Source organism: Mus musculus, chromosome X, assembly GCF_000001635.26.
Source record: "Mus musculus strain C57BL/6J chromosome X, GRCm38.p6 C57BL/6J".
Taxonomy (NCBI): domain Eukaryota; kingdom Metazoa; phylum Chordata; class Mammalia; order Rodentia; family Muridae; genus Mus; species Mus musculus.
In genome coordinates, this window is record NC_000086.7 from 7,358,808 (window position 1) to 7,380,600 (window position 21,793).

General features: G+C 44.0%; 1 protein-coding gene and 1 long non-coding RNA gene across 2 annotated transcripts; one reads left to right on the plus strand and one right to left on the minus strand.

Moving 5' to 3' along the window:
• Positions 1–13,783: 13,783 nt before the first annotated feature.
• Usp27x (ubiquitin specific peptidase 27, X chromosome) lies at positions 13,784–17,023 on the minus strand. The gene has a single exon (NM_019461.4). The coding sequence runs from the start codon at positions 16,052–16,054 to the stop codon at positions 14,738–14,740; it is 1,317 nt and encodes a 438-aa protein (NP_062334.2). The 5' UTR covers positions 16,055–17,023; the 3' UTR covers positions 13,784–14,737.
• A 94-nt stretch (positions 17,024–17,117) lies between these two features.
• On the plus strand, positions 17,118–19,235 carry Gm14379 (predicted gene 14379). The gene is made up of 2 exons (NR_026741.1): positions 17,118–17,476; positions 17,717–19,235. It is a non-coding gene; the product is annotated as a predicted gene 14379 (long non-coding RNA).
• Positions 19,236–21,793: the final 2,558 nt, after the last annotated feature.

Sequence of the window (21,793 nt, forward strand, 5' to 3'; positions counted from 1 at the left end):
TTTTCTTCATTTACATTTCAAATGCTATCCCAAAAATCCCCTATAGCCCCCCCCCCACCCTGCTTCCCTACCCACTCACTCCCACTTCTTGGCCCTGTAGTTCCCCTGTACTGGGGCATATAAAGTTTGCTAGACCAAGGGTCCTCTCTTCCCAATGATGGCCAATTAGGCCATCTTCTGCTACATATGCAGCTAGAGACATGAGTTCTGGGGGTACTGATTAGTTCATATTGTTGTTCTATCTATAGGGTTGCAGACCCCTTCAGCTCTTAGGTACTTTCTCTAGCCCCTACATTGGGGGCCCTGTGTTCCATCCAATAGCTGACTGTGAGCACCCACTTCTGTATTTGCCAGGCACTGGCAAAGCCTCACAGGAGACAGCTATATCAGGGTCCTTTCAGCAAAATCTTGCTGGCATAAGCAATAGTGTCTGTGTTTGGTGGCTGATATGGGATGTACCCCTGGGTGGGGCAGTCTCTGGATGGTCCATCCTTTCGCCTTAGCTCTAAACTTTGTCTCTGCAACTCCTTCCATGGGTATTTTATTCCCTATTCTAGGGAGGAATGAGGTATCCAAGAGTTGGTCTTCCCTCTTCTTGATTTTCTTGTGTTGATTATTTTTTTTCTCCTTCTAAGGAGGAATGAAGTATCCACACATTGGTCTTCATTCTTCTTTGAGTTTCTTGCGTTTTGGAACTTGTATCTTGGGTATTCTAGGTTTCTGGGCTAATATCCACTTATCAGTGAGTGCATATCAAGTGACTTCTTTTGTGATTAGGTTACCTCACTCTGGATGATACCCTCCAGGTCCATCCATTTGCCTAGGAATTTCATAAATTCATTCTTTTTAATAGCTGAGTAGTGCTCCATTGTGTAAATGTACCACATTTTTTGTATCCATTTCTCTGTTGAGGGACATCTGGGTTCTTTCCAGCTTCTGGCTATTATAAATAAGGCTGCTATGAACATAGTCGAGCATGTGTCCTTATTACCAGTTCTTCCTCAGCTTCTTGAGCGCTGGAATTACAGGCCTATGCCACTGTGCCCAGGCCCAGGATTCCTCCTCAAAAGAGCACTTGGAATGGTGCCAGGAAGTACCTTAAAGAACATACATGTATCATTTCTTTGAATCTTCACAGATCTTGGATAAAACTTGCTAGTATAACCCACATTTTTATATTGAAGTACAATTTATATACCACAAAACTCACACTTTTAGTGTGTCCTTATGGTTGTGGAGAAATCAATACTGCTTCCAGAATATTATCACTACTCCCAAAGAAATTCTGTTTATTTCCAGTCACTCTTTGTGTGTGTGTGTGTGTGTGTGTGTGTGTGTGTGTGTGTGTGTGTGTGTGTGTGTGTGTTAACATAAATGGATGTTTTGCCTGCATGTATGTCTATGTACCATGTGTGTGTCTCATACATAGGAGAGCAGAAGATGTTGTGAGATCCCCTGGAACGGGAATTAAAGGCAGTTGTGAGCCAACAAGAAGGTGCTGAGATCAAACCCAGGTACTCTGGAACAGCAGCAAGTCCTCTTAATCACAGAACCATCTCTCCAGCCGTATTGCCAGACATTCTTATTTCCTCTCTGTCAATGTGCAGCAACTACTAGTGTATAGTTTGAAGCCTTTTGTATTTAACTCTTCACCAAACATGAAGTTCTCAGGATTTATTCCTGTTGTGTCACTATGTTGTCCTTGATATACCCATCATTCTGTTACATAGGTATGGCACATTATGTTTCCTTATTCATCAGCTAGTGGTCATTTGGATTTTTCCCCACGTGTTGGATATTATGAATAAGGCTACTATTAATGTTCACACATAAGTTTTGTGTGAGTATATGTTTTCGTTTCTCTTGGGAATATATCTAGAAGTCAACTTGCTAGACCATATGGTAACTCCATGTTTAACACTTTGAGGAAATGACAAGCTGTTTGCTAAGCAGATGTTCTCTATATATTCCTACTGCCAATGGATGAGGATTCTAATTTTTTCTTATCATTTCATTTTTTGTTCATGACTGGTTTGTGTTAAGTATATTTCTGCATTTGTTGTGGTAATAACATGTTCCCCTTCGCTATATTAATACTGTGCATTATATTGACTTATTTCCATATCATTTTTGTAGCAATAATTTTTGAGCCCAGGTCTTGTGCATACCAGGCAATCAGTCTCTGATATTCACAACTCGAACTAACTTTGCATCAAAGAATAAATCCCATTTAGCTGTAGTACACAATCCTTTTAATATGCTGCCTCTCTAAGTACTAATATTTTGTTGAAGATTTTTACATGTATTATTTTTCTTTATTTCTAACTATTTATTCTTTGTGAGTTTCACGTCATGTACCCCAGTCCTGTTCATCTCCCAGTTCCCTCATATCTGCCCTACATCCTTGTAACCTCCTCCACAAAGTAAAACACACACTAACAACAAAACAAAGCATAGAAAACACCTCATCGTGGAAGCTGTAGTGTGTCACAGTGTGTCCTACATTATGCCCCTCTGTCCACACATCTGCACTTGCAAATGTCCATTGCATGGCGTCCCCAAAGCTGTGAAGTCACTTGTGCATGCAGCAGCTTCTCTCTCTGCTTTCTTTCAACGTGGGCACTGCACTGTCTTTGGTTCTCTTGGGTGTGCTTAGGTGTGCGCTTCAGGGAGTTTGCTTTGATATTTTTCTGTTTCTTGGTATTCCCTGAGCTTCTTGGATTTGTGCTTTGTTGCCTGTTGCTGCTTTTGTATATCTGAGCCATCCGTGTTTCAGATGAGTCTTCTGCCTTTTCTTAGTGAGAGCTCTCCAGGGAGCCAGAATGAACAGGAGACAGACAATAGATATAAAGTTTGTTTACTGCCGGTTGGGGCTGAAATGACAAGAGGCTTCAAGTCCTTCAATGCCCTTATTTTAGTCTCCCTTCCTTGCTTTGGGATTTCTTTGCATATTGCTCCTCAGAGAGCATCTGTCCTGCAGTTGTTTCCATGTTAAGGCTGTGCAGGAGGCTAGCTGCTGTGAGAGTACAGTGCTGGGGAAGGCATTGGCCTATACACTTCTGATTACATTTTAGGCTCTTTGTGTGCTCGAGTCTTAACCACTGTGGCCTACACGAATGTTTCTGTCTTTTCTCAGGAATTTGAAGTATCTTCCATAATAACTGCCCCCCCTTCGTGTGGCATTTTAACTTTATTTCCAATGAGTTTTCTCTGTTACAACTAGGGGATTATTCAAGAAGTGGGGTAGAAGTCATCTAAGATAACGTCTCTGCGTTATCCTATGATGAAGCTTCCTCAATCCAAAGGGTAGATTTCTGTTGTAGAGAAATACCTTGTATTAAATTATATACCTACTAGAGGCCCTATCGGTTTTTGTTGGGGTTTGGTTTGGTTTTGGTTGGTAGCCTGTTTGCTTTTTTCCCAAGTTCACATTGCTGGCTAGTTTTATGCCAACTTGACACAAGCTACTTTTATTTTGCAACAGAGAACCTCAACTGAGAAAATGTCCCTACCAAAATTGGCCTATGGGTAAGCTTATGGGGCATTTTCTTGATGATTTATGTGGGAGGGCCCAGTCCACTGTGGGTGATGCCATCCCTGCCTGGGCTGGTGGTCCTGGGTTCTATAAGAAAGGAGGCCGACATATTTATAATAGCCAGAAGCTGGAAACAACCCAGATGTCCCTTAACAGAGGAATGGATACAGAAAATGTAGTACATTTACACAATGGAGTACTACTCAGCCATTAAAAACAATGATTTCATGAAATTCGCAGGCCAATGGATGGAACTTAGAATATCATCCTGAGTGAGGTGACTCTGTCACAAAGGAACAAACACAGTATATACTCTATGATAAATGGATATTACCCAAAAGTTTGGAATACCCAAGATTCAATCCACAGACCATATGAAGCCTAAGAAGGAGGAAGACCAAACTGTGGATGCTTCAGTGCTTTTTAGAAGGGGGAACAAAACATTCACAAGAGGAAGTATGGAGACAAAATGTGGAGCAGAGACTGAAGGAAAGGCCATGCAGAGACTGCCCCACCTGGAGATCCATCCCACATACAGCCACCAAACCCAGACGTTATTGCGGATGCTGGAAAGTGCTTGCTGATATGGCTGATATGGCTGTCTCCTGAGAGGCTTTGTCAGAGCCTGACAAATATAGAGGAGGAAACTCGCAGCCAACCATGGACTAAGCTCGGAGGTCCCGACAGAGGAGTTGGAGAAGGGACTGGAGGAGCTGAGGGGGTTTGCAGTCCCATGGAAGGAGCAACAGTATCAACAGGCCAGACCCCCTGGAGCTCCTGAGGACTGGACCACCAACCAAAGAATACACATGGAGCAACCCGTGGTGCTGGCCACATATGTGACAAATGGAATTGTTGGACATCAGTGGGAGGAGAGGCCCTTGGGCTTGAGGGTGTTTGATGCCCCAGTATAGGGGAATACCGAGGTGGGAGGATGGGAGTGGGTGGGTGATGGAACACCCTCATAGAAGCAGGGGGAGGGAGGATGGGATAGGGGGTTTCCAAAGAGGAGACCTGGAAAGGGGAAAACATTTGAATTGTAAATAAAGAAAATATCCAAGGGGGAAGAAAGAAAGAGAGAGAGAGAGAGCAAGCAAGCAAGCAAGCAGGCTGAGCAAGCCATGGGGAACAAGCCAGTAAGCAGCACACACACACACACACACACACACACACACACACACACACACACACGGCCTCTGCATCAGCTCCTGCCTCCAGGCTTCTGCCCCAACTTCCCTAGTAAGATGATTTTAGTCATGGTGTTTTGTCACACTAATCAAACTCCCAGACACTCACTCACCATGAAAACTAGGTAAGGTAAAGTCTTCAAAAGTTTGGGGCTTCTGGAATTGTGGCCCCCACTGCCTGTCAGATGATCTCAGCTTTATGCAACTCCACACTTACTTTCCAGCAACTGTCCAAATTACCAGTCAAGTATATGGTCTTACCACATTTACAGATTCCACAATCTCCTGTTGCAGTTACGCACATCTCGGGCACTGAATTTCTTTGGATCTGCCTTCTCCAGATTTCAGGATAAATTTTGCAAGTGATTTCTGCCATGATTTCAATTCTCTGCTAGGCTCCAGGAGAATCATTTCAGTTTACTCAATTCTCATGGGGTAGGAAACTTAGTGCTGATGTCTAAGCCTCTTACGTGTCAGAACTGAAAGCAGAGCTGCTTCATAGGTTTGCATTAGTTTATCATTGCATTCCTCTTGGCTGCATGTGCCCTCTCGGGATCCCTTTACTATCATAATAGTGAGGTCTAGGGGTGGAGGAAAGGCTAACCAAAGCCTCATTAGGTTTGCTAGCATTAAGCTTTCCTGTGATTTCTTAAAATAAATAAAATGTCATCATAATATAGCATTCTCATATACACCACTAAGTCATCTTGCCAGTATTTTTCACATTTTATTGTTTATAAATGAAATTAGCGAAAATATTCTTGATACAGCTCTTACCCACTTTTGAAAAGATCACAGAATAGTTGCATCAGATGATGTGCGATGGTTTCCTTCAGTTTCCTGGAATAGCTTTTACACAGAAAGGTTTGGCAGATACCAATTTAGAAAACGTGTTTTTACAGTTCTAAGAAAGAGTGCATTTACACTACTGATCTGATGTTTTAAAAATATTTGCCTTTTAGACTTCATGATTTTCAAGTTTTATAGTTATATTCTAAAAAAATTGTCCACATTACCAACTATTTTATACTTATTGGTAAATAAGTTGGCTGTAGGGTTTTTACAGTTATTTTTAGCTTTCTTGTTATGTCTCCATACTTTTCTCCTGCGCCTTCCCTCTGTTCTCCTGTGGAGTCTAGAACTGTGCCCCTTGTCTACTGAGAAATCTGTCTTGTTTGTGTTGTGACTTTCTCTGTTCCATTCGTGTGTGATCTCACAGGGATTATACTTTGTCTTCAGCTTTCATGAAGCTCCTGTATGGATTTCCTACCTTGTGAAATTACATTATTTAATAATGAGCAGTACGTTAACTATTTCCTTGAAGTTTTGACTCCTGTATCTTCATCTGTTCTTAATAGTTTCTGTTTACATTATGAGTTTTCCCTCAACCCAGTTGAGTTTCTAAAATATTAAAACATTAAGGAATTCTACTGTTGCTCTTTATTTCTAACTTAATCACAAATATGGTTAGGGAATTGTGGGAATGAAACCACTTCTGTGGTATTTGCTGAACTTTTCTTCATAGCAAAGAATGTGCTCAATATCCCAGTGTGCTTGGGGGAAAATGTGTATTATTAACTCTTAGATACATAGAAGGTATCGGTGTGGCTCAGTAGTTAAGAGCACTGGCTGCTCTTCCAGCATACCAGGGTTCAGTTCCCAGCACCCACGTGGCAGCTCACAACTGTCTATACCTCCAGTTCCAGAGCACCTGACACTTGTATACAAACATACATGCAGGCAACATCAATACACATACTATAATACAGAATATATAAAAAACCTCAGATCCATGATTTTACGTTCTGATATGTCTCTCTTTGATTATACTTATTATTGTTATTATTTAGTAGTGGCAGCAGTAGTAATAGTAGTAGTAGTGTGTGTGTATGTGCGCATGTGCATGTGTGTACACCACATGCATGTATGTATATGCCACAGCATGTGTGTGGAGTTCACAGAACAACTCTGTAAAACTGGTTTTCTCTGTCCATCTCTATGTGAGTTCTGGGACACAGCCCTTTGATAAATCTGTCTTAAAGATCACATAGCTGGCTTTATTTCCTGTAATGCAACATGGCACTCTATTAGCTAGAGATAAGTCAATGCACGTTTATTGCTATCATTGCACTCTTTGGATTTATATTGTGTGCTCTTCTCATCTTTGCACCCCCCCCCCGTTCACTGTTAAGTTTTCCTTCTCTTTTCCTATCTTCAGTTTGATTGATGTGGTTCCCTGTTCCCCAACTTCTTCCTTAAGTAGCTTGAAGATTTATATTCTTCCAGACATTCTGTTTTCCTTTTCTTCTGGAATGTATGTTAGGACAGCATGCTTTTATTTTCCAAATTGCTGCCACAGAAATGACAATGTGTACATTTCCTATTTCTTGTTCTTTTTTTTCCCAAGTTTATTTCAAAGTTCCCTCATCACTAATGTCCACAACTCTACCATATATGGCCATTGAGTTGGTGGTTTATTCTTTTATAAATCCATTTTCCCCAAAATGCTATCTCACATTTTAAAGACTTGTCTTCCTTATAGATGTCTTTAAATTTTGCCTCACACAATTGTTTCAAAGTAAATGTGCAATAACCAGGATCTGAGTCTGCATGGATTTGTTTTCCTTGTTTCCTTACCCAGCATGCTCTCTGGTCCTTCTCCATGAATATTTACTGCGGGAGGATCCATGAGACTTTTAGAGGCTTTGCTTTTGCTTTTATTGAGCACCATGGAGTATCACCTGTCTGATTACCACTGAAAACCAAGTGTGTGGCTTGAAGTTCATTGGCTCCCCCAGGCCATTGGTAGCAGTGCATAAATCTATGTAAGGGCTGGAGTGTGGGGAAAAGATTTTTAACACAGGGTCCTAAGTTACCCTTTCTTTTTATCAAATGAGCTCCATTAAATGCCAAGGCAGTGTTCCGTGCAGTTTTCTAGAATTGTTAGCTATGGGGACAGGCTTTGTTTCCTCTCTCATATTGAATCAAAGCTCAGACATACAATATAGGTAAATGCCCTCCAACAAATTGGTTTATGTACTCCAGTGGCCATCTTACCTGTCTGGTTACAAGCTTCCATCTAATAATTAGCCTGGAAATTTCTGTCCTCTCCGTGCTTTGTTGCCTTAAAGTGGTTTTGAAGGATTTTATCCAGCAATTTTCATTACTTTACTAGAAAAGTTGAATCAAATTACCAACTCTGCTTTTGCCAGCCACAAAAAGTCCCTTCTCTTAAATGCTTAAACATTCTTGACAATACAGTGTAACCTTGGGCAATATTCCTACTATCTTTCAAACAATATGAGAACTTTAAAATGCTTCCAATATTAGCAATCTTCTATTGTCTGGCATGGTTTTGCACATCAGTGTTTTTAGTGGCAGCTTGTTTTTATACTTTTAATCAGCATTCTTACTAGGTTGTTTTGTTGGGTTTTGTCTTTTTTTTTTTTTTTTTTTCAGGCTTTAGGCTAGCCTGAGACTCGCTATATAGCCAAGGCTAGCTTTGCAATCCTGATTCACCTGCCTCAGCCTCCCACATGCTGAAATGAGCCGCCACTACAACAGATATTGTTTGTTTTTTGAGATGGAGTTTTGCTATTTTATCCAGGTTGGACTTTAACCTCTGAGTTCCAGAAAATCCTTCAGCTTCAGCCTCCCACGTGGTTGGGACATTTGGTGCATATCATCATAGAGTTCTTGTTTTATATACTTACTCAATTTGTTTTCCTCGCATTTATAGGGTTTTTTCTTCCCTGTCCCTTGTCTCCCAATCACTCCTCTCACCTTTCCATTTCTCTCTACATGAAGTGCAGCTCTCAGTATTTTCATGCGAGTCTGTTATTAGCTAAAGGTTCATAGCGTTGGTTTTCTGAAATTGTCCTTACTTCACTCATCAGTACTTCTTCTCCTTGTGCCAACTGGTGGCTCATCTTCAGGGTACATCATATCTTTGCGAGACCTGAATTTCTCACCCCACCCCACCCTTATGTTCTTTTCATCTATTCTAGTTTGAGAATTTCATATCTGAGCATCACACCTGCATTACTCTCACCACTCTTCCCCCTCCCAAATTCATTATCTCTTTTTTAAAAAGAATGATTGTTTATACGTATATATGCACATATATGCACATAGTGCGTATCTAGCCCATAATTTAGCTTTGCTCATATGTGCATGCATCCAGGGCTGAACACTTGAAATTGAACAAAATCTGTGAGACTTGGTCCCAGAAAGCAATCAATTCTCTTACTATTACTATTAGCACATATTAAGTGTAGTAATTAATAGGTTTCACTGAAACATTTACATGTGTGCATATATCCTGCAGGGACTGTATGCTTACTGTTGCTTATTTCTAAGCACATCTTCAGTAGATACTTATTTTTCTATGAAGGTTCTACATGGCCTGGTTTGTCAAAATGTATTGTTTGATTTTGCTTATGTTCTATATATTTTAATGTTTCAACATGTGGATTCTATAAGACACAGGGTGGGGGGTATAAATTTAGACGTCCACATTCACACATGACAGAACCAGGGATTTTCTTTGTCTTGGTTACTCAACATAACATCAGTAATTACTTATTGTCTAACTCCCATTTAATGGACAAGCCAATCTACTAAAGACTTCAACCTAAGATAGCAGCTGCAACTTTTCTTGCTTTGGTGGCCTTGAAGCTATGCAGCTGATACCTGTGTGAGCACTGACTCACAGCTCAAAGCATCTAGCCCCTAGGGTCTGATACCTGGAACTAAAACCATATTGCATGGTTGTAGTGTTGCTGGCTTCTTTTTCTTTTTCTAGACATTTTACAGAAATTTAAAATTTCTTTCCAGTTCATCTCATGTTAATATGTGTTGGTACTGGGGCAGGCGCTATTCATATCATGGCAATGTTGCCAGAAGCCCTACTTTCACACACATGATTTTGCACCTTTATAATTACACTTTTTCCTTATCAATTTTATCTACAGGAAAAAAAAACCACTTATTTACGAGACAAAGAAGCTGCCCCCCTCCAGAAGCATCTAGATAACAGGCATATAAAATGTTGATCTCTGTAGGATGTTGGATTATATTCCAGAGCTACTAACCATGTAGTTCAACTATATTATTGTCCCAAGGTATAAATTTTCTGAGCACAGTGATTGGCAACCTTTAAACATTTTAGCAGCAGAGTCCTTTCTTCAAATATTCCTAGGAGCCCCCAAAATATAAAACAAAAGTAACTGCTGTGGTTGAAATGTGGTTGAGCTGTTTGGTCCTTGATTACTAACCTACTCCTCCCCCAACCCTTGTTTCCTAAGGTGTTCCCAAGAGCATCGTTGTAGAATCCTTAGGTTTCAAAGTACCACTAAGTAAAAACAAACAGGCAAGATCAGTGGCTCCCAAAATGTGGTCTGAGAGTCAACATGACCATCACCTGGGAATGTGGCAGACATGCATTCCCTACCTAGTAAACCTCAAACCCTCCGATTATGAGTGAGCCATCAGTTCATAACTATATAATTCTTGTGACTCTGACATTTGTTGGAGAGCTTATTAGTGCATAGCATCCTGTTCACTTATCAGGAAAAACTTGGTAATATTGTCCAAGAGTGATATTTCTGGATATTTACCCAAGCTTCCACTGAAAGGGGGTGGGGGTACCTGAGTGAGATTATAGATAACCCTGAAATCCAACTTCATAACAGCCTGGCTTCCTTGGAATTGGTAAACTATACCAAACTATACTGAGCAAAAGAAGCCCCGCATAAAAGATTTCATCCTGACCAATTAATTTTGCCTCCATACAAAGACAGGCAAGGCTGACCCACAGCAAACAAAGTTAGGATTGGCAATTCCCAATCACTAGTATACTCTGTTTCTCAACCTGAATGCTATTTACAGGGATGTGTTCATCTGCAGAAATTCATCATGTTCTAAATAATATGTGCATGCTGTCTGTTTAATGCACTCCAGCACGAAAACTGCTCAATACATGGGCAATTTGCAGGGGATGTTAACTGTGAAATGACAGACTACTCTGAGTCCTGAGCTGCATACTGTCAAGAGGATCTGAGCCTTCACTCCTAGGTGTGAAATGGAAATTGGAGCAAGCAATTCCCAGCACTGGCTCTACCACAGTGACGACCTGTGGTGTATGGATGCCACTGTTTTCTGATTGGAAAGAGCTTCTAGTTGATAGCATCCTTTATGGGCCCTCAGAGAGTATGGTGAGGCATTTACCAAAGTGACCTGCAGGCCAGAGTCAGTTCTAGCATCTGGCTATTCTAGGAAACTGGCAGTGACAAAACTCTGGAACTCCAATCAGATTACAGCCCAGAGACTGTAGAAAGAACATGTAATGGGTGTAATGTAGGACTGTATCCTGTGGTCCTTCATTGTCAGTTCTGTGGGTAACTAAACACCTTAGTCACAAGCAGCCATCTTTTACCTGTGTTCTTCTAGGGCCAGATCATATACACAGAAACCAATTCTTTCTGCACATTGTGACTATATGTGGAGGCAAAGAATGAGCTTTACTGGATTTTGCACCTATGTGCTCACATAGAAATACCAGCTCAGGTAAAAATAACCCAGTTGTGTTTCATAGCTCAATAGGTCACAAGACAGTTTATTTTTCACCATCTTGCAGAACATTCTTCCTTATTCTGTGTACTCTGTCCATATAGCTGCTTAAGATGTAGTTATTTCTCCCCCCTCCACTACCACTACCCATGTACTCAACGTGAGAACATTAGTGAATATGCCTGAGTGTTACCTTCTGATCCACTTTGCACCCCCAATTGTGAAGATGCCTGGTCATGTGTCAGGCATGCCCATGCCTGAATCTCAGTTTGGACTCCAGGCTAATACATACCTGCTGAATAGATGCTGTTCTGGGTCCCGCAGTGGCATGATTTAAAAGTGTGCCCTGGACCACCATCATATTTCCATGACTCAGCTTGGGGGTTAGTAATGAGCAAAGACATAGGACTAGGTTTTGCAGTGGGACAGTTGGTCTGTTGCTGAAGGACAGGGTGTTGGTTGTTGTTTTTCAGACACAGATGTGAGGTTTGGCCAGGAAGTACCAGCCATAGATGCCCTGGTGGTCTGTGCCTTCTACCAAAGGAACAAGTTCAGCTTCACTGCTCATCAATCAGTGGATTCCACTTACAACTATTCCTGAGCACAGGACATTTACATGAATGCTTCTGTATCAGAAAACCTCAAAATGAGGAACTTTCTGTTAAAAAATGTGTATGCCGTAAGACAAGGGCTGTGGAAATGTTCCTGGTTGAAGGAGACTGAAAGTACTTGACAAATCCTTAACACCTTACCCTAGACAAGATCCTATGATGATATTCAGGATATTTAGTGGTCAATGGAGAAACATGGCTTTAAAATGACAAATTAAACATTGTAAAAATGTTCATTTGTGCCAGGCAGTGGTGGCGCACACCTTTAATCACAGCACTTAGGAGGCAGAGGCAGGTGGATTTCTGAGTTCAAGGTCAGCCTGGTCTACAGAGTGAGTTCCAGGACAGCTAAGGCTACACAGAGAAACCCTGTCTCAAAAAAAAATGTTCTCTTGTCTAAAGTTTCACATGGTGATATATGGTACATGTCTATTCTTAGGAAATGCCCATTGAAGTGTTTTGGCACAAAGGGTCCTGATATATGTACTTTATCCATATTGAGTTTGTACACACACACACACACATAAATGCATATATGAGATGATAAAGAGAATGTTAATGGGTAGAGTGCAAAAGGGTGTTTTTATTATTTTTATACATTTTCTGTGAGTTTGAATTTGTTTCCAAATTAAACACTTGGAAATGTTAAAGGACAATTTCTGTGCAAGCAGTCAAAATCTGCTGGCACACATCTGAGTGAATTCTTCACATGGCAGAAATGAAGAATGGGGACATAGCTGTGTCTTCCTCAACAGGGCTACCAATCCCATCCCCCTAGATTGGCCAAATAACTGACCAAATGGTATCTGAAACTGCCCATTTACCTCCCCATCCTAAAAAAAAAAAAAAAAAAAAAAACACCCTAAATAACAGCAAACCATTTTCTTCTAAGGACTGTGGTATTAAAAGCATTTGGATAATAATGGAAGGAAGGAGTATGTTCCATCCATCCATCCATCCATCCATCCATCCATCCATCCAGTAAATGTTTTAAGTACCTGCTCGTTATATGCCAGGAACTATGTGCCAGGGGCTGAAGATGTAACCCAGGATCCAAAAGAAACCGCTGCTCCTGCCTTCACAAGGACTCAGATGTGCTAGGAGATATAGCTCAGGGGCAGAGTGCTTGCCTAGCACATGCAAGGCCCTGGGTTCAACCCTATATCAAAATAAACAAAAATTATGAGATCAATGGATTCTACCCACAACCATCTAAGCCTGTATTTCCAAATGAGTTGGCCACTAAGTAAACTTGGGAAGCTGTTGGGAACCCCACCCCTTTTATTAGAGACAATGGATCCAATGCCCATGCATCTGATCCACATTGAGCTAAGTCCCAGGACTTTCCAGGCAACAGCTACTTTTTGTAACCAGGGCTGAGGAAAGGATGCACAGAGTTTTCCCTATCCCGAGGTCTTCCCATCTGTTTCAGCTTACCTCTCTCCAGGCTGCTCTGTCCAGTGGAGCAAGCCATTCTGCCAGCATCGCTAAGCTGATGGAGCCCCGAATTTTGGAAGTCTTCTGATCTCTGCTTGCTGGTAAATACTGGAGCTACGCTCACAATGCTTTCTGAAGGCACAACAAAACACCCCAAACCACCAAACACTATCGGGTGGATGCCTGAGTCATTAAAACAATGTCATTGTCTTTCTAAAGGGACAAAATGTGATAGTTGTGCTCCTCTGCCCCCAATCAATCAGAGGTATGACACTGATTATGGTGGCCTATACACAACAGTGGGGTCCATGCCCTGGGGAGAATTAAGATTGATCTTGTTTATGACTGCATGTGACATGGTGGTGTCATTTCTGTCCACAGGTCTCAGGTGGGATTGGTATTCACCTCCGATACATTCTGGCCCAGTCCAAATAAAATTCAGATTCAGAGCCAACAAACAGTTTACTGAGTCTCTACAAAGTTCCAAGCCTTTGACTTTGACACATTGTATATCATTTATCTTTAACAGCGACCCTTTAAGGTAGGAATTATCTGCATGATACAGATGAGAAAAGAATCACAAAGAGGTTCACTGATTTGCTCAAGTACATCATACAGCTTTAAAAAAAATACACACATACACACACACATAAACACACACACATACACACACACCTACACTGTCAGCTGAGGCCTGTCCTTGTTAATTGCTTATCTTACAGCATTTCTAGCCCTCTCTACTTTTGGAGCATCTGCCGCTCCCCTTCCATAAGCCTGGTTATTTCTTCTTTCGCTAGCCCAGGTGAGCTTTCTTGTTTTTAATACTGCATTTCATAGCACAAAAATCACGAATACAAAGAAACTGGCAAAGGTGTTTGTCAATGAGATATCCTCGCCTCCTCCATGTCTCTGCTTTCATCCCCATGTACACAATGGGCTACATTTTAAGAAACTTTTTCATTCCCCTCCCCCCACAAACATGTGGCTGTTACATGATTGGTCAATTGAAGCTGAGACACCCATGGAGAAAGATGTTTTACAGTTACAAGGGCACACACACACCCCAACACCACCCCCCTCCCCCCTACACCTTCCCACACAATCTTTTGGAGGAATATAGGATATGAACCAGTGTCACAATTTCCCTGCTCTGCCTACCCTTCCCCATCCAGAACACTCCTGCCACTTAATTTCCTTCACATGACTGCTTAGGCTAGAGCCTCTTCTCCCTCCCCTCCTATTTATTTCTCTTCTGATCAGGACTTTTTGGGACACTGGATACTGTTCAATTCTTACTCAGCAAGGCCCATCGGCCTCAGTCACATAGATCAATTAAATCTCGATGCCTGGTGTAGTACTGGTGTCATCTTCCATTCTAGGTAGGCCTGTGTGGTGCTTCAGTAGGCTTGTGGAGTCATTTCTTTCACCTTTTCTGGCTCAGGTTCCAGGACCTGTTTGTGATAGAACAGTAAATACCCTTCACTGTCCAGCACATCCTTAATACTGGCCTTGGTGATTACGGCATCATCACACTTGAACCACTGGTCCCTGTGGTGCCGAATGAAGCTGGTGTAGTGGCCACTCTCCAAGGTTCCTTGGTGATTAACCACAGCAAACAAGGAATACTTATTCTCGTTGTTCGCACTATTGGTTGGGAGCTGCAACTGTCCATTCACCCGGGTCTCTTTACTTGACGCCATAAATGGTGTCATATCCAGCTCCAGAGGAAAGGAAATGTACGTAGTGATCTTGCGCCTCTGTTTCGCTGAGTGTTCAAACCGTTTGAAATGAAAGCAGGCAACTACTGGTAACTTCTTCATAGTGAGCTGTTTGGTAGATTCTTGGTAGCTTTGGCAACTACCACACTTGATTTTGGCACTACTTCCTAAGTGCTCTGGCCTTGTAAACCTTCGCAAGCAGTCCGTGAGAGTGGTGATGCCTGGGATGTGGCTTTCGCCATTCAAACTGCTCTCCCTCCCAGGGCTCATGGGCCAGAAGGATGTGCAAGAGCCAGGCAAGTCCAGACTAATGTCCCAGCATGGGTCTATAGTGGTGGAGACACCATGGCAGGCTTGACAGGTGACATCGGACTGCAGGCCACCTGTGAAGATTTGGTCTATGATGCAGTTACAGTGGTTGGGGTTGCTGGCCACCTTGCCAACATCGTCACCTTTGCAGTGCCTATGCAGGACATCTAGCGCAGCGATGAGGAACTCGTGGGCATCCTGCTGCCTGTACCCTGCTAGATGACGAGCGTGTATCCACACCAGGTGCAGTAACTTATAGGGCACATGAGGAGATGGGTTTCCAGAATACAGCTCCCGAAAGAGCGACGACATCTCACAGACCAGACACAACTCAGGGCTGGGCATTTCACACCGGTGCCTGTCAGAGAGAAAGAAATCTCTCAGTATTGGAGTGTGGGTCAAGGCCTGGACAATGCAGTTCATAAAACACGTGTTGCCAAGATTAATTAGTCCTCGTAAGCCGATGGTAAAGCTGGAGGCGATCCTTCTTCTCCGTGGGTTGTGCCCCAGAAGTTCTAGTTCAGGTTTGGTCGTTTCCCAGGTGGGATATTTCTCCCCAAGTCCCGGCACTGAACACTGTTGCTGAGAAACCTCTGTCGAGGTGGACGCTTGTAATTTCAAGGCTTCTCCTTGCTCTTCTTTGGCAATTTGCTCAATGTCTATGTCATACACATAGTCTTTACACATGAAGCAGTATATGCCTCCATAATAAAGATCTACCGCTAAGTTGTGCTGTTTTGTCTCAGCGTGCTCGTGGATGTGTTTCTCTGTGAAGCAGCCAAAGAAGACGCAGGAAAGGCAAGAGTGGAGTCTGTTTAAATGGGTGCCACACACATGGCAGACGCACGACTTTGCCTTGCTTTTCCTGGTCTCTGGGGTTCCACACCACACGAAGCACTGGTAGATAACCCGCAATTCCTGCCTCCAGTTCTCTCCCACCTTAAAGCTGTTCACGTGGGAACAACCTGGTGGCCCCACAGCAAAATCCACATCCAGGCATCCGCCCCCAGGACCACGCCGGGGCCGGGGCCGGGGTGGGGGCCGTGGCCTAGGCTGCGGCGGGGTACGAAGCCTAGTCTGGGGCCGGGGCCGGGGTCGGCGGCGCGGGGCACGACTGCGACGCGGAGAGGGATCAGGGGGCCGCGGAGGGTCGGAGGGAAGGGTGGGGGGAGGAACCTCGTCGCCGCTGCCGCCAACACCGCTCTGCGCTGGGTTCTCATCCTTCGGCTCCTTCTCGGGCTGCCTCTCAGGCTCAGGCTCAGGCTCAGGCTCAGGCTCAGGCTCAGGCTCCTGTAAGGGCTCGGGTTCGGGCTCCGGCTCGGGCTCCGGCTTCTGTTCGGGTTCCGGCTCCGGCTGGGGCTCGGGCTCGGGCTCCGGCTCGGGCTCTGGCTGGGGCTCCGGCTCGGGCTCCCGCTCCGGCTCCGGCTCGGGCTCCCGCTCGGGCTCCCGCTCGGGCTCCGGCTCGGGCTCCGGCTCGGGCTCCTGCTCCAGCTCCAGCTTGAGCTCAGCCCCGCGGCCCGGACCCTCCGCGATCTCCACCTTCCCGGTGGCGTCCACCTTCCCTGCTGTCTCCACCTTCCCGGTGGCGTCCACCTTCCCGGCCGCCTCCACCTTCCCCTCCACCTTCTCCGCCTCCACCTTCCTCTATGCCTTCTCTCCCGTCTCCGCCGTCTCCGCCTCCTCCAGCCTCCTCCGCCTCCACTGGCTGCGACTCCTCCCCCTGCTCGTGGGGCTCGGGCGGCCACTGGGCGTGGTGGCGCGGGGGCCACGCAGACCTGGGGTGTCCCCGTCCGGACTGAGGGAGCGCGGTGGTTGTGGCAGCTGGACCCAAAAGGGACTTTCACTGAAGGAGGCGGCAGCGGAAGCAGGCGACGCCCCCGGGAATGCTCCCGCCGAAGCCCCCTAGCGGAGGCCGCTTCTGCAGCCAGGCCCCGTTTCCTTTAATTCAATATTTCCCAAACTTGCTGGTTCACGACAATCACGTGGGGGAGCGTGTTAAAATTACAGATTCCTCGGCTCCACCCGCAGGCCTACTGAATCAGACTCTTGAAGGGAGGTACTCCGGAACCTGGATCTCTAACTAGGGCCGGAGAAACTGCTAGTGATCAGGCAAGTTTGGGAAACACAGCTCTAATTCATTGAGGCTGGCGGGAAGTGGGGCGGGGACCGCGCAGTCTCTTTAAGGCGCTTCCAGCTCTCCGCTCCAATCGCTGCTCTGACCCCCTAGGCGGTCTCCTCCCCTCTAGTACTGCCCTCAAGGGTGCAGCTTCCCCTAGCCTGTGGGGCGGGGGGCCCGAAGGGTTGTCTTGTCTAGAAACGTTTCTGAGGCCATAAAATATCCCTTCACAGTCTGGTACTTGAGAATAAAGGCGGGAGCTCCGACATCCATCATTCCAGCGGCTGAACCTGCCTCCAGCAGCTGAACGTACCCCCAACATGTCTCAGTCTCCCCCTCTAGGTCCAACTCCTGCTCTCCCAGAAACGATGAAGCTCAAACTTTACTGGGGACCAGCCTGAACCCCAGATCTAGAGGGACAACAGTGCTCCCAAGGCCGCTCCACCTGAAGGGACATGTCTCTTTGAGAAACTTATCAGCCCATCCTGTGCTGGCTCCTTGCCTCCCACTCAGGCTCCAAAGGCCCTGGGTGGGATGACTGGTTGACAGCTGGCCTCCAGATACAGCACTCCAGATACTGAGCAGCCTGTGGGCAGAAACAGTCACTCCAAGGCCAGCAGGGGAAACCAGACACTGCAAGGCTGTTCCTACAGGTTGCACCTCCCTTACGCTGCAAGGAACCCAAACTACAAAGTCTGAGACCCATAAGATTTAGCAGAGTCTTGGGTGGGCAGCACGTAGGAATAAAGCGGGTATCTTTGGAGCTGCCAGTGAGGAGAGAGTCTGGGGGCCTGCTGTATGAAAAGCAGCATCATAGAGCCCAGGAAGAATGAGTCCAGAACAAACAGCTCAGGTCTTGGGCAGAGTGGGGATGTCAGAAGCAGCTGCAACTGCTGCTTCTGGAGGGTGCAGCCAAAGGCAGGGATCAGCACGTGGGGAGAGAGTGAGCTAAGAAGAGTCCAGTGCCTCAGTGTGACAGCCGGCTGTACCTGGTGCACATGGATGGTCCTACTCTAGGGGGCTCTGCTGTCTACAAAGCATCCCTGGTCAGCATTGGAAATCAGCCTCCACCTGAGTCATGCTTCATAGAGGAAGCAAAGACATACTCCTTGGGGATTAGTCAGGGAGCTGGAGCCCTTATGGAGGCTGTGTGGTTCCTAGCTAGCCTAAGGCTACCTTAGTGCCTGCCTTCCCTAAGTCAGCTCTGTTTTCAATTCCTTGAAGTGTCCTTCCAACAAATGCCTGCCCTTTGTCACCTGCAACTAGAGGAAGTCCAACCAGTATGGCTACCAAAGGAATGATGCAGCTGCTAAGAATGACTGAGCTCATGGAGCACGAGTGAAGAAGGCAAGGAAGGAGAACGTTCATCCTATCCTCACAGGCTACCAACCAACAAAGAAATCTAAAGATCGCCATGCTTAGGAGTCCTGCTGCTGAATAATGGCTATGTAACCCAGTTGCCCCACTACTCATCAGCTTCCTGTGAAGCTCACAGAGGAACCTGGGCACTGCCAAGGCCAGAAAACTCTGGAAGTGGGGGGCTCTGCCATCATTCACCCCACCATCTATGGCCAGGCACTAAGAGCTATGTACTATGTATTAAGAGCACTGAGCCAAAGACACCCCAGGATTAGATTTGGCTTTCCTAAAAGGAACACACATGCTAAAGAAGTGGCTTTAGGACAACTAGCAGAAAAGAAGCACCAAATATTTAAATAAATAAATAAATGAATGAATGGATGAATGAATGAATAAATAGTAGTTGAGTACTTTTCTTTAAAAAAAAAAAGTTGCCCCTCATTGGAAATTTTGCAACTTAGTGATTATTTTCTTACATTCATTTCCTCATTGTATTCTTCCTTTACTTTAATCACCAGTGATACAAGTCACCATAATCTTTACAGGTATAGAGCTTGTATAGTCTGGACTTAGTCCTGGGCAGACATCACCGCCTCTGCCTCACAAAGACCTGCATAAACCTACAGAAGACCTTAAGAAAGACAGCTTCATGAGCCTAGGAGTTAAAATACTGTTCTGTCCACAAGGTGGCAAAAGAGTAAATGACAATCCCTAGTAAATTTTTGTGTGTTTATGTAAAACTTGGTTTATATCAAAATGCTCTCTAAAAATATTTTGAAAAATGTGGTCTCCTTCGCACAGTTTTTGGTTGACATCTAAAGTTTTGCATCGTAAATGTCACTTGGCTGCAAAAACGTAATTTCTGACAAGTGTTAACCTTCAGAAATAAAACTGTTATGTCAGTACGTTACACAAATCTGGTGAATCCTAAATACGTTGGTGAGTTGAGAGCCACCAGCATCTGCTTTAAAAACTCATAACAGAGCTCTTTGACAGTTGCAAGTTTTATTTTCTCCTGGAGTTTTTAATTCTTCTCTAGTCTTCCAACAACAACAACAACAAAGCCTGACCCAATACCACACGCTTTTGCAGTTAGAGTGATTTGATGGGCGCTTGTTTCCATGGATGAATATTGCTTATTGCTAGAATGAGACAGGACTGAACATCATGTCCTTCCTAATGTGTGTTTGCTGAATGTGAACACAGAGAGACCTCTTTCATTCTAAATGGGAATAGGCATTTCTTTCAGAAACATCATGCAAGCCTTTGCATCCTTTTGGAAATATCACACAATGGTTTAGCTTCAAAACTCTTTCTTGTGATTTCTCAGCTAAGGACTCCACTGGGGTTTCCTTCCATTTTATTGGAAGCAAACAATTAGGAACCATCTGAGGTGCAAAAAGATTCGATTCCCATTCACCGTTAGAGCAATTTGCTGGCTCACCGTAGATGTGGTGTTCGGAATTGTCTCTCTGGCACCCTGAGGATTTTACACCGCAGGGTAGTGCACGCAGGTGAGATTCGGGATGGGAAAAGGCGCTTTTCTTTTGTAAGTGCAAAAAGAAACATGTGAAAGTGGAGATGGAAAAAGAGAACCAGCTTGACTCCTCTATCACAACTATGTTCTCTGGCAGATCAATTTTAAAACACTACATATAAAATAGAAAGATGCAGAAACTGATTCCCTTTGGTTTCTCATACTCCTGGGTAATGCACACTCCACTTTGAAAGTGTCTCATTTTATATTTCTTGCTGTAAAAGTTACGTGTGTGTGTGTGTGTGTGTGTGTGTGTGTGTGTGTGTGTGAGAGAGAGAGAGAGAGAGAGAGAGAGAGAGAGAGAGAGTTTTTAAAATTGCATAGAATTTTTTTAATGTATAAAAGAAGGCTTGGTGTGAAAAGTGAAAGCCTGTCTCTTCCTCACTGATCACATCCAATTCTGTCTCTGTTTCTCTGAAATTTGTGAGAAAGTTTCTATGCAAATGTAAGTATATATATATATGTATAATATATCCTTTTATGAAAGGTTAATGAGACTATGCTATGCAGGTTTATTCTCTAATTGCTATATACAGTTAATGAAATCCCAATAAAATTACAATGAGTTTTTTTATGAGAGGTTTTACAAGATAATCTTTAAGTTAATATGAAAGACTAAGAGGCATCTTTCCCCTTCCCTTCCCCTTTCTTCCTCCTGGAAGTGAGGAGTTAGTGACTATAGTGGAAACCATCTTGTAACGAGTCACAGTGGAAAGACCAAAAATCTAATCACTTCTAGGTGCATTCTTTATGTTAAAATATTGCTGGAGTCTTTAAACAACACTTTATAAATACATTCAGCAGCAGTTTGGTTTCTTTCTTGTGGGTACAGTCAATAATATCCTAGATTCAGAGGCTGAAGAAATGGCCCAGCAATTAAAACACTGGATCTTTCCCAAAAGACCTGGGTTTCCTTCCCAGGACCCATGTGACAGCTCACAACCATCTGTAACTCCAGTTCCAGGGGATCTGATGCCCCCTCTGGCCTTTGCAGACAACAGCAACACACATAGTGCATAGATATACATACATGCAAAACATATAAAGTAAGCATAAAAACATAAACATACATTTAAGATAAAATAATTAAGGAAATAATATCCTAAAATCGATGTCAACCTTTGAAGTAATTGTTATTTCGGTCCAAGTTATGTGTTAAATGACCATAGGTCGTCTTTGTCACTCCTGGCCTAGTTGCAAGTCTTTATCCTGGCCTTTCAGGCACTATCAAATATCTCCTTGGTTGCTTAGACTTCTCTGCCTATCAGCTTGGCCTTGCAGCAAACAGATGATTCGTACTACTGCTTCCAGGCCTACACCCTCATTTCTTCTGGCTGGAAATCTCTTCCCTTAGAAACTCTCATGACTTGAGACAGTGAGATAGCTCAGTGCATCAAAGCCATTTGCCACCAAA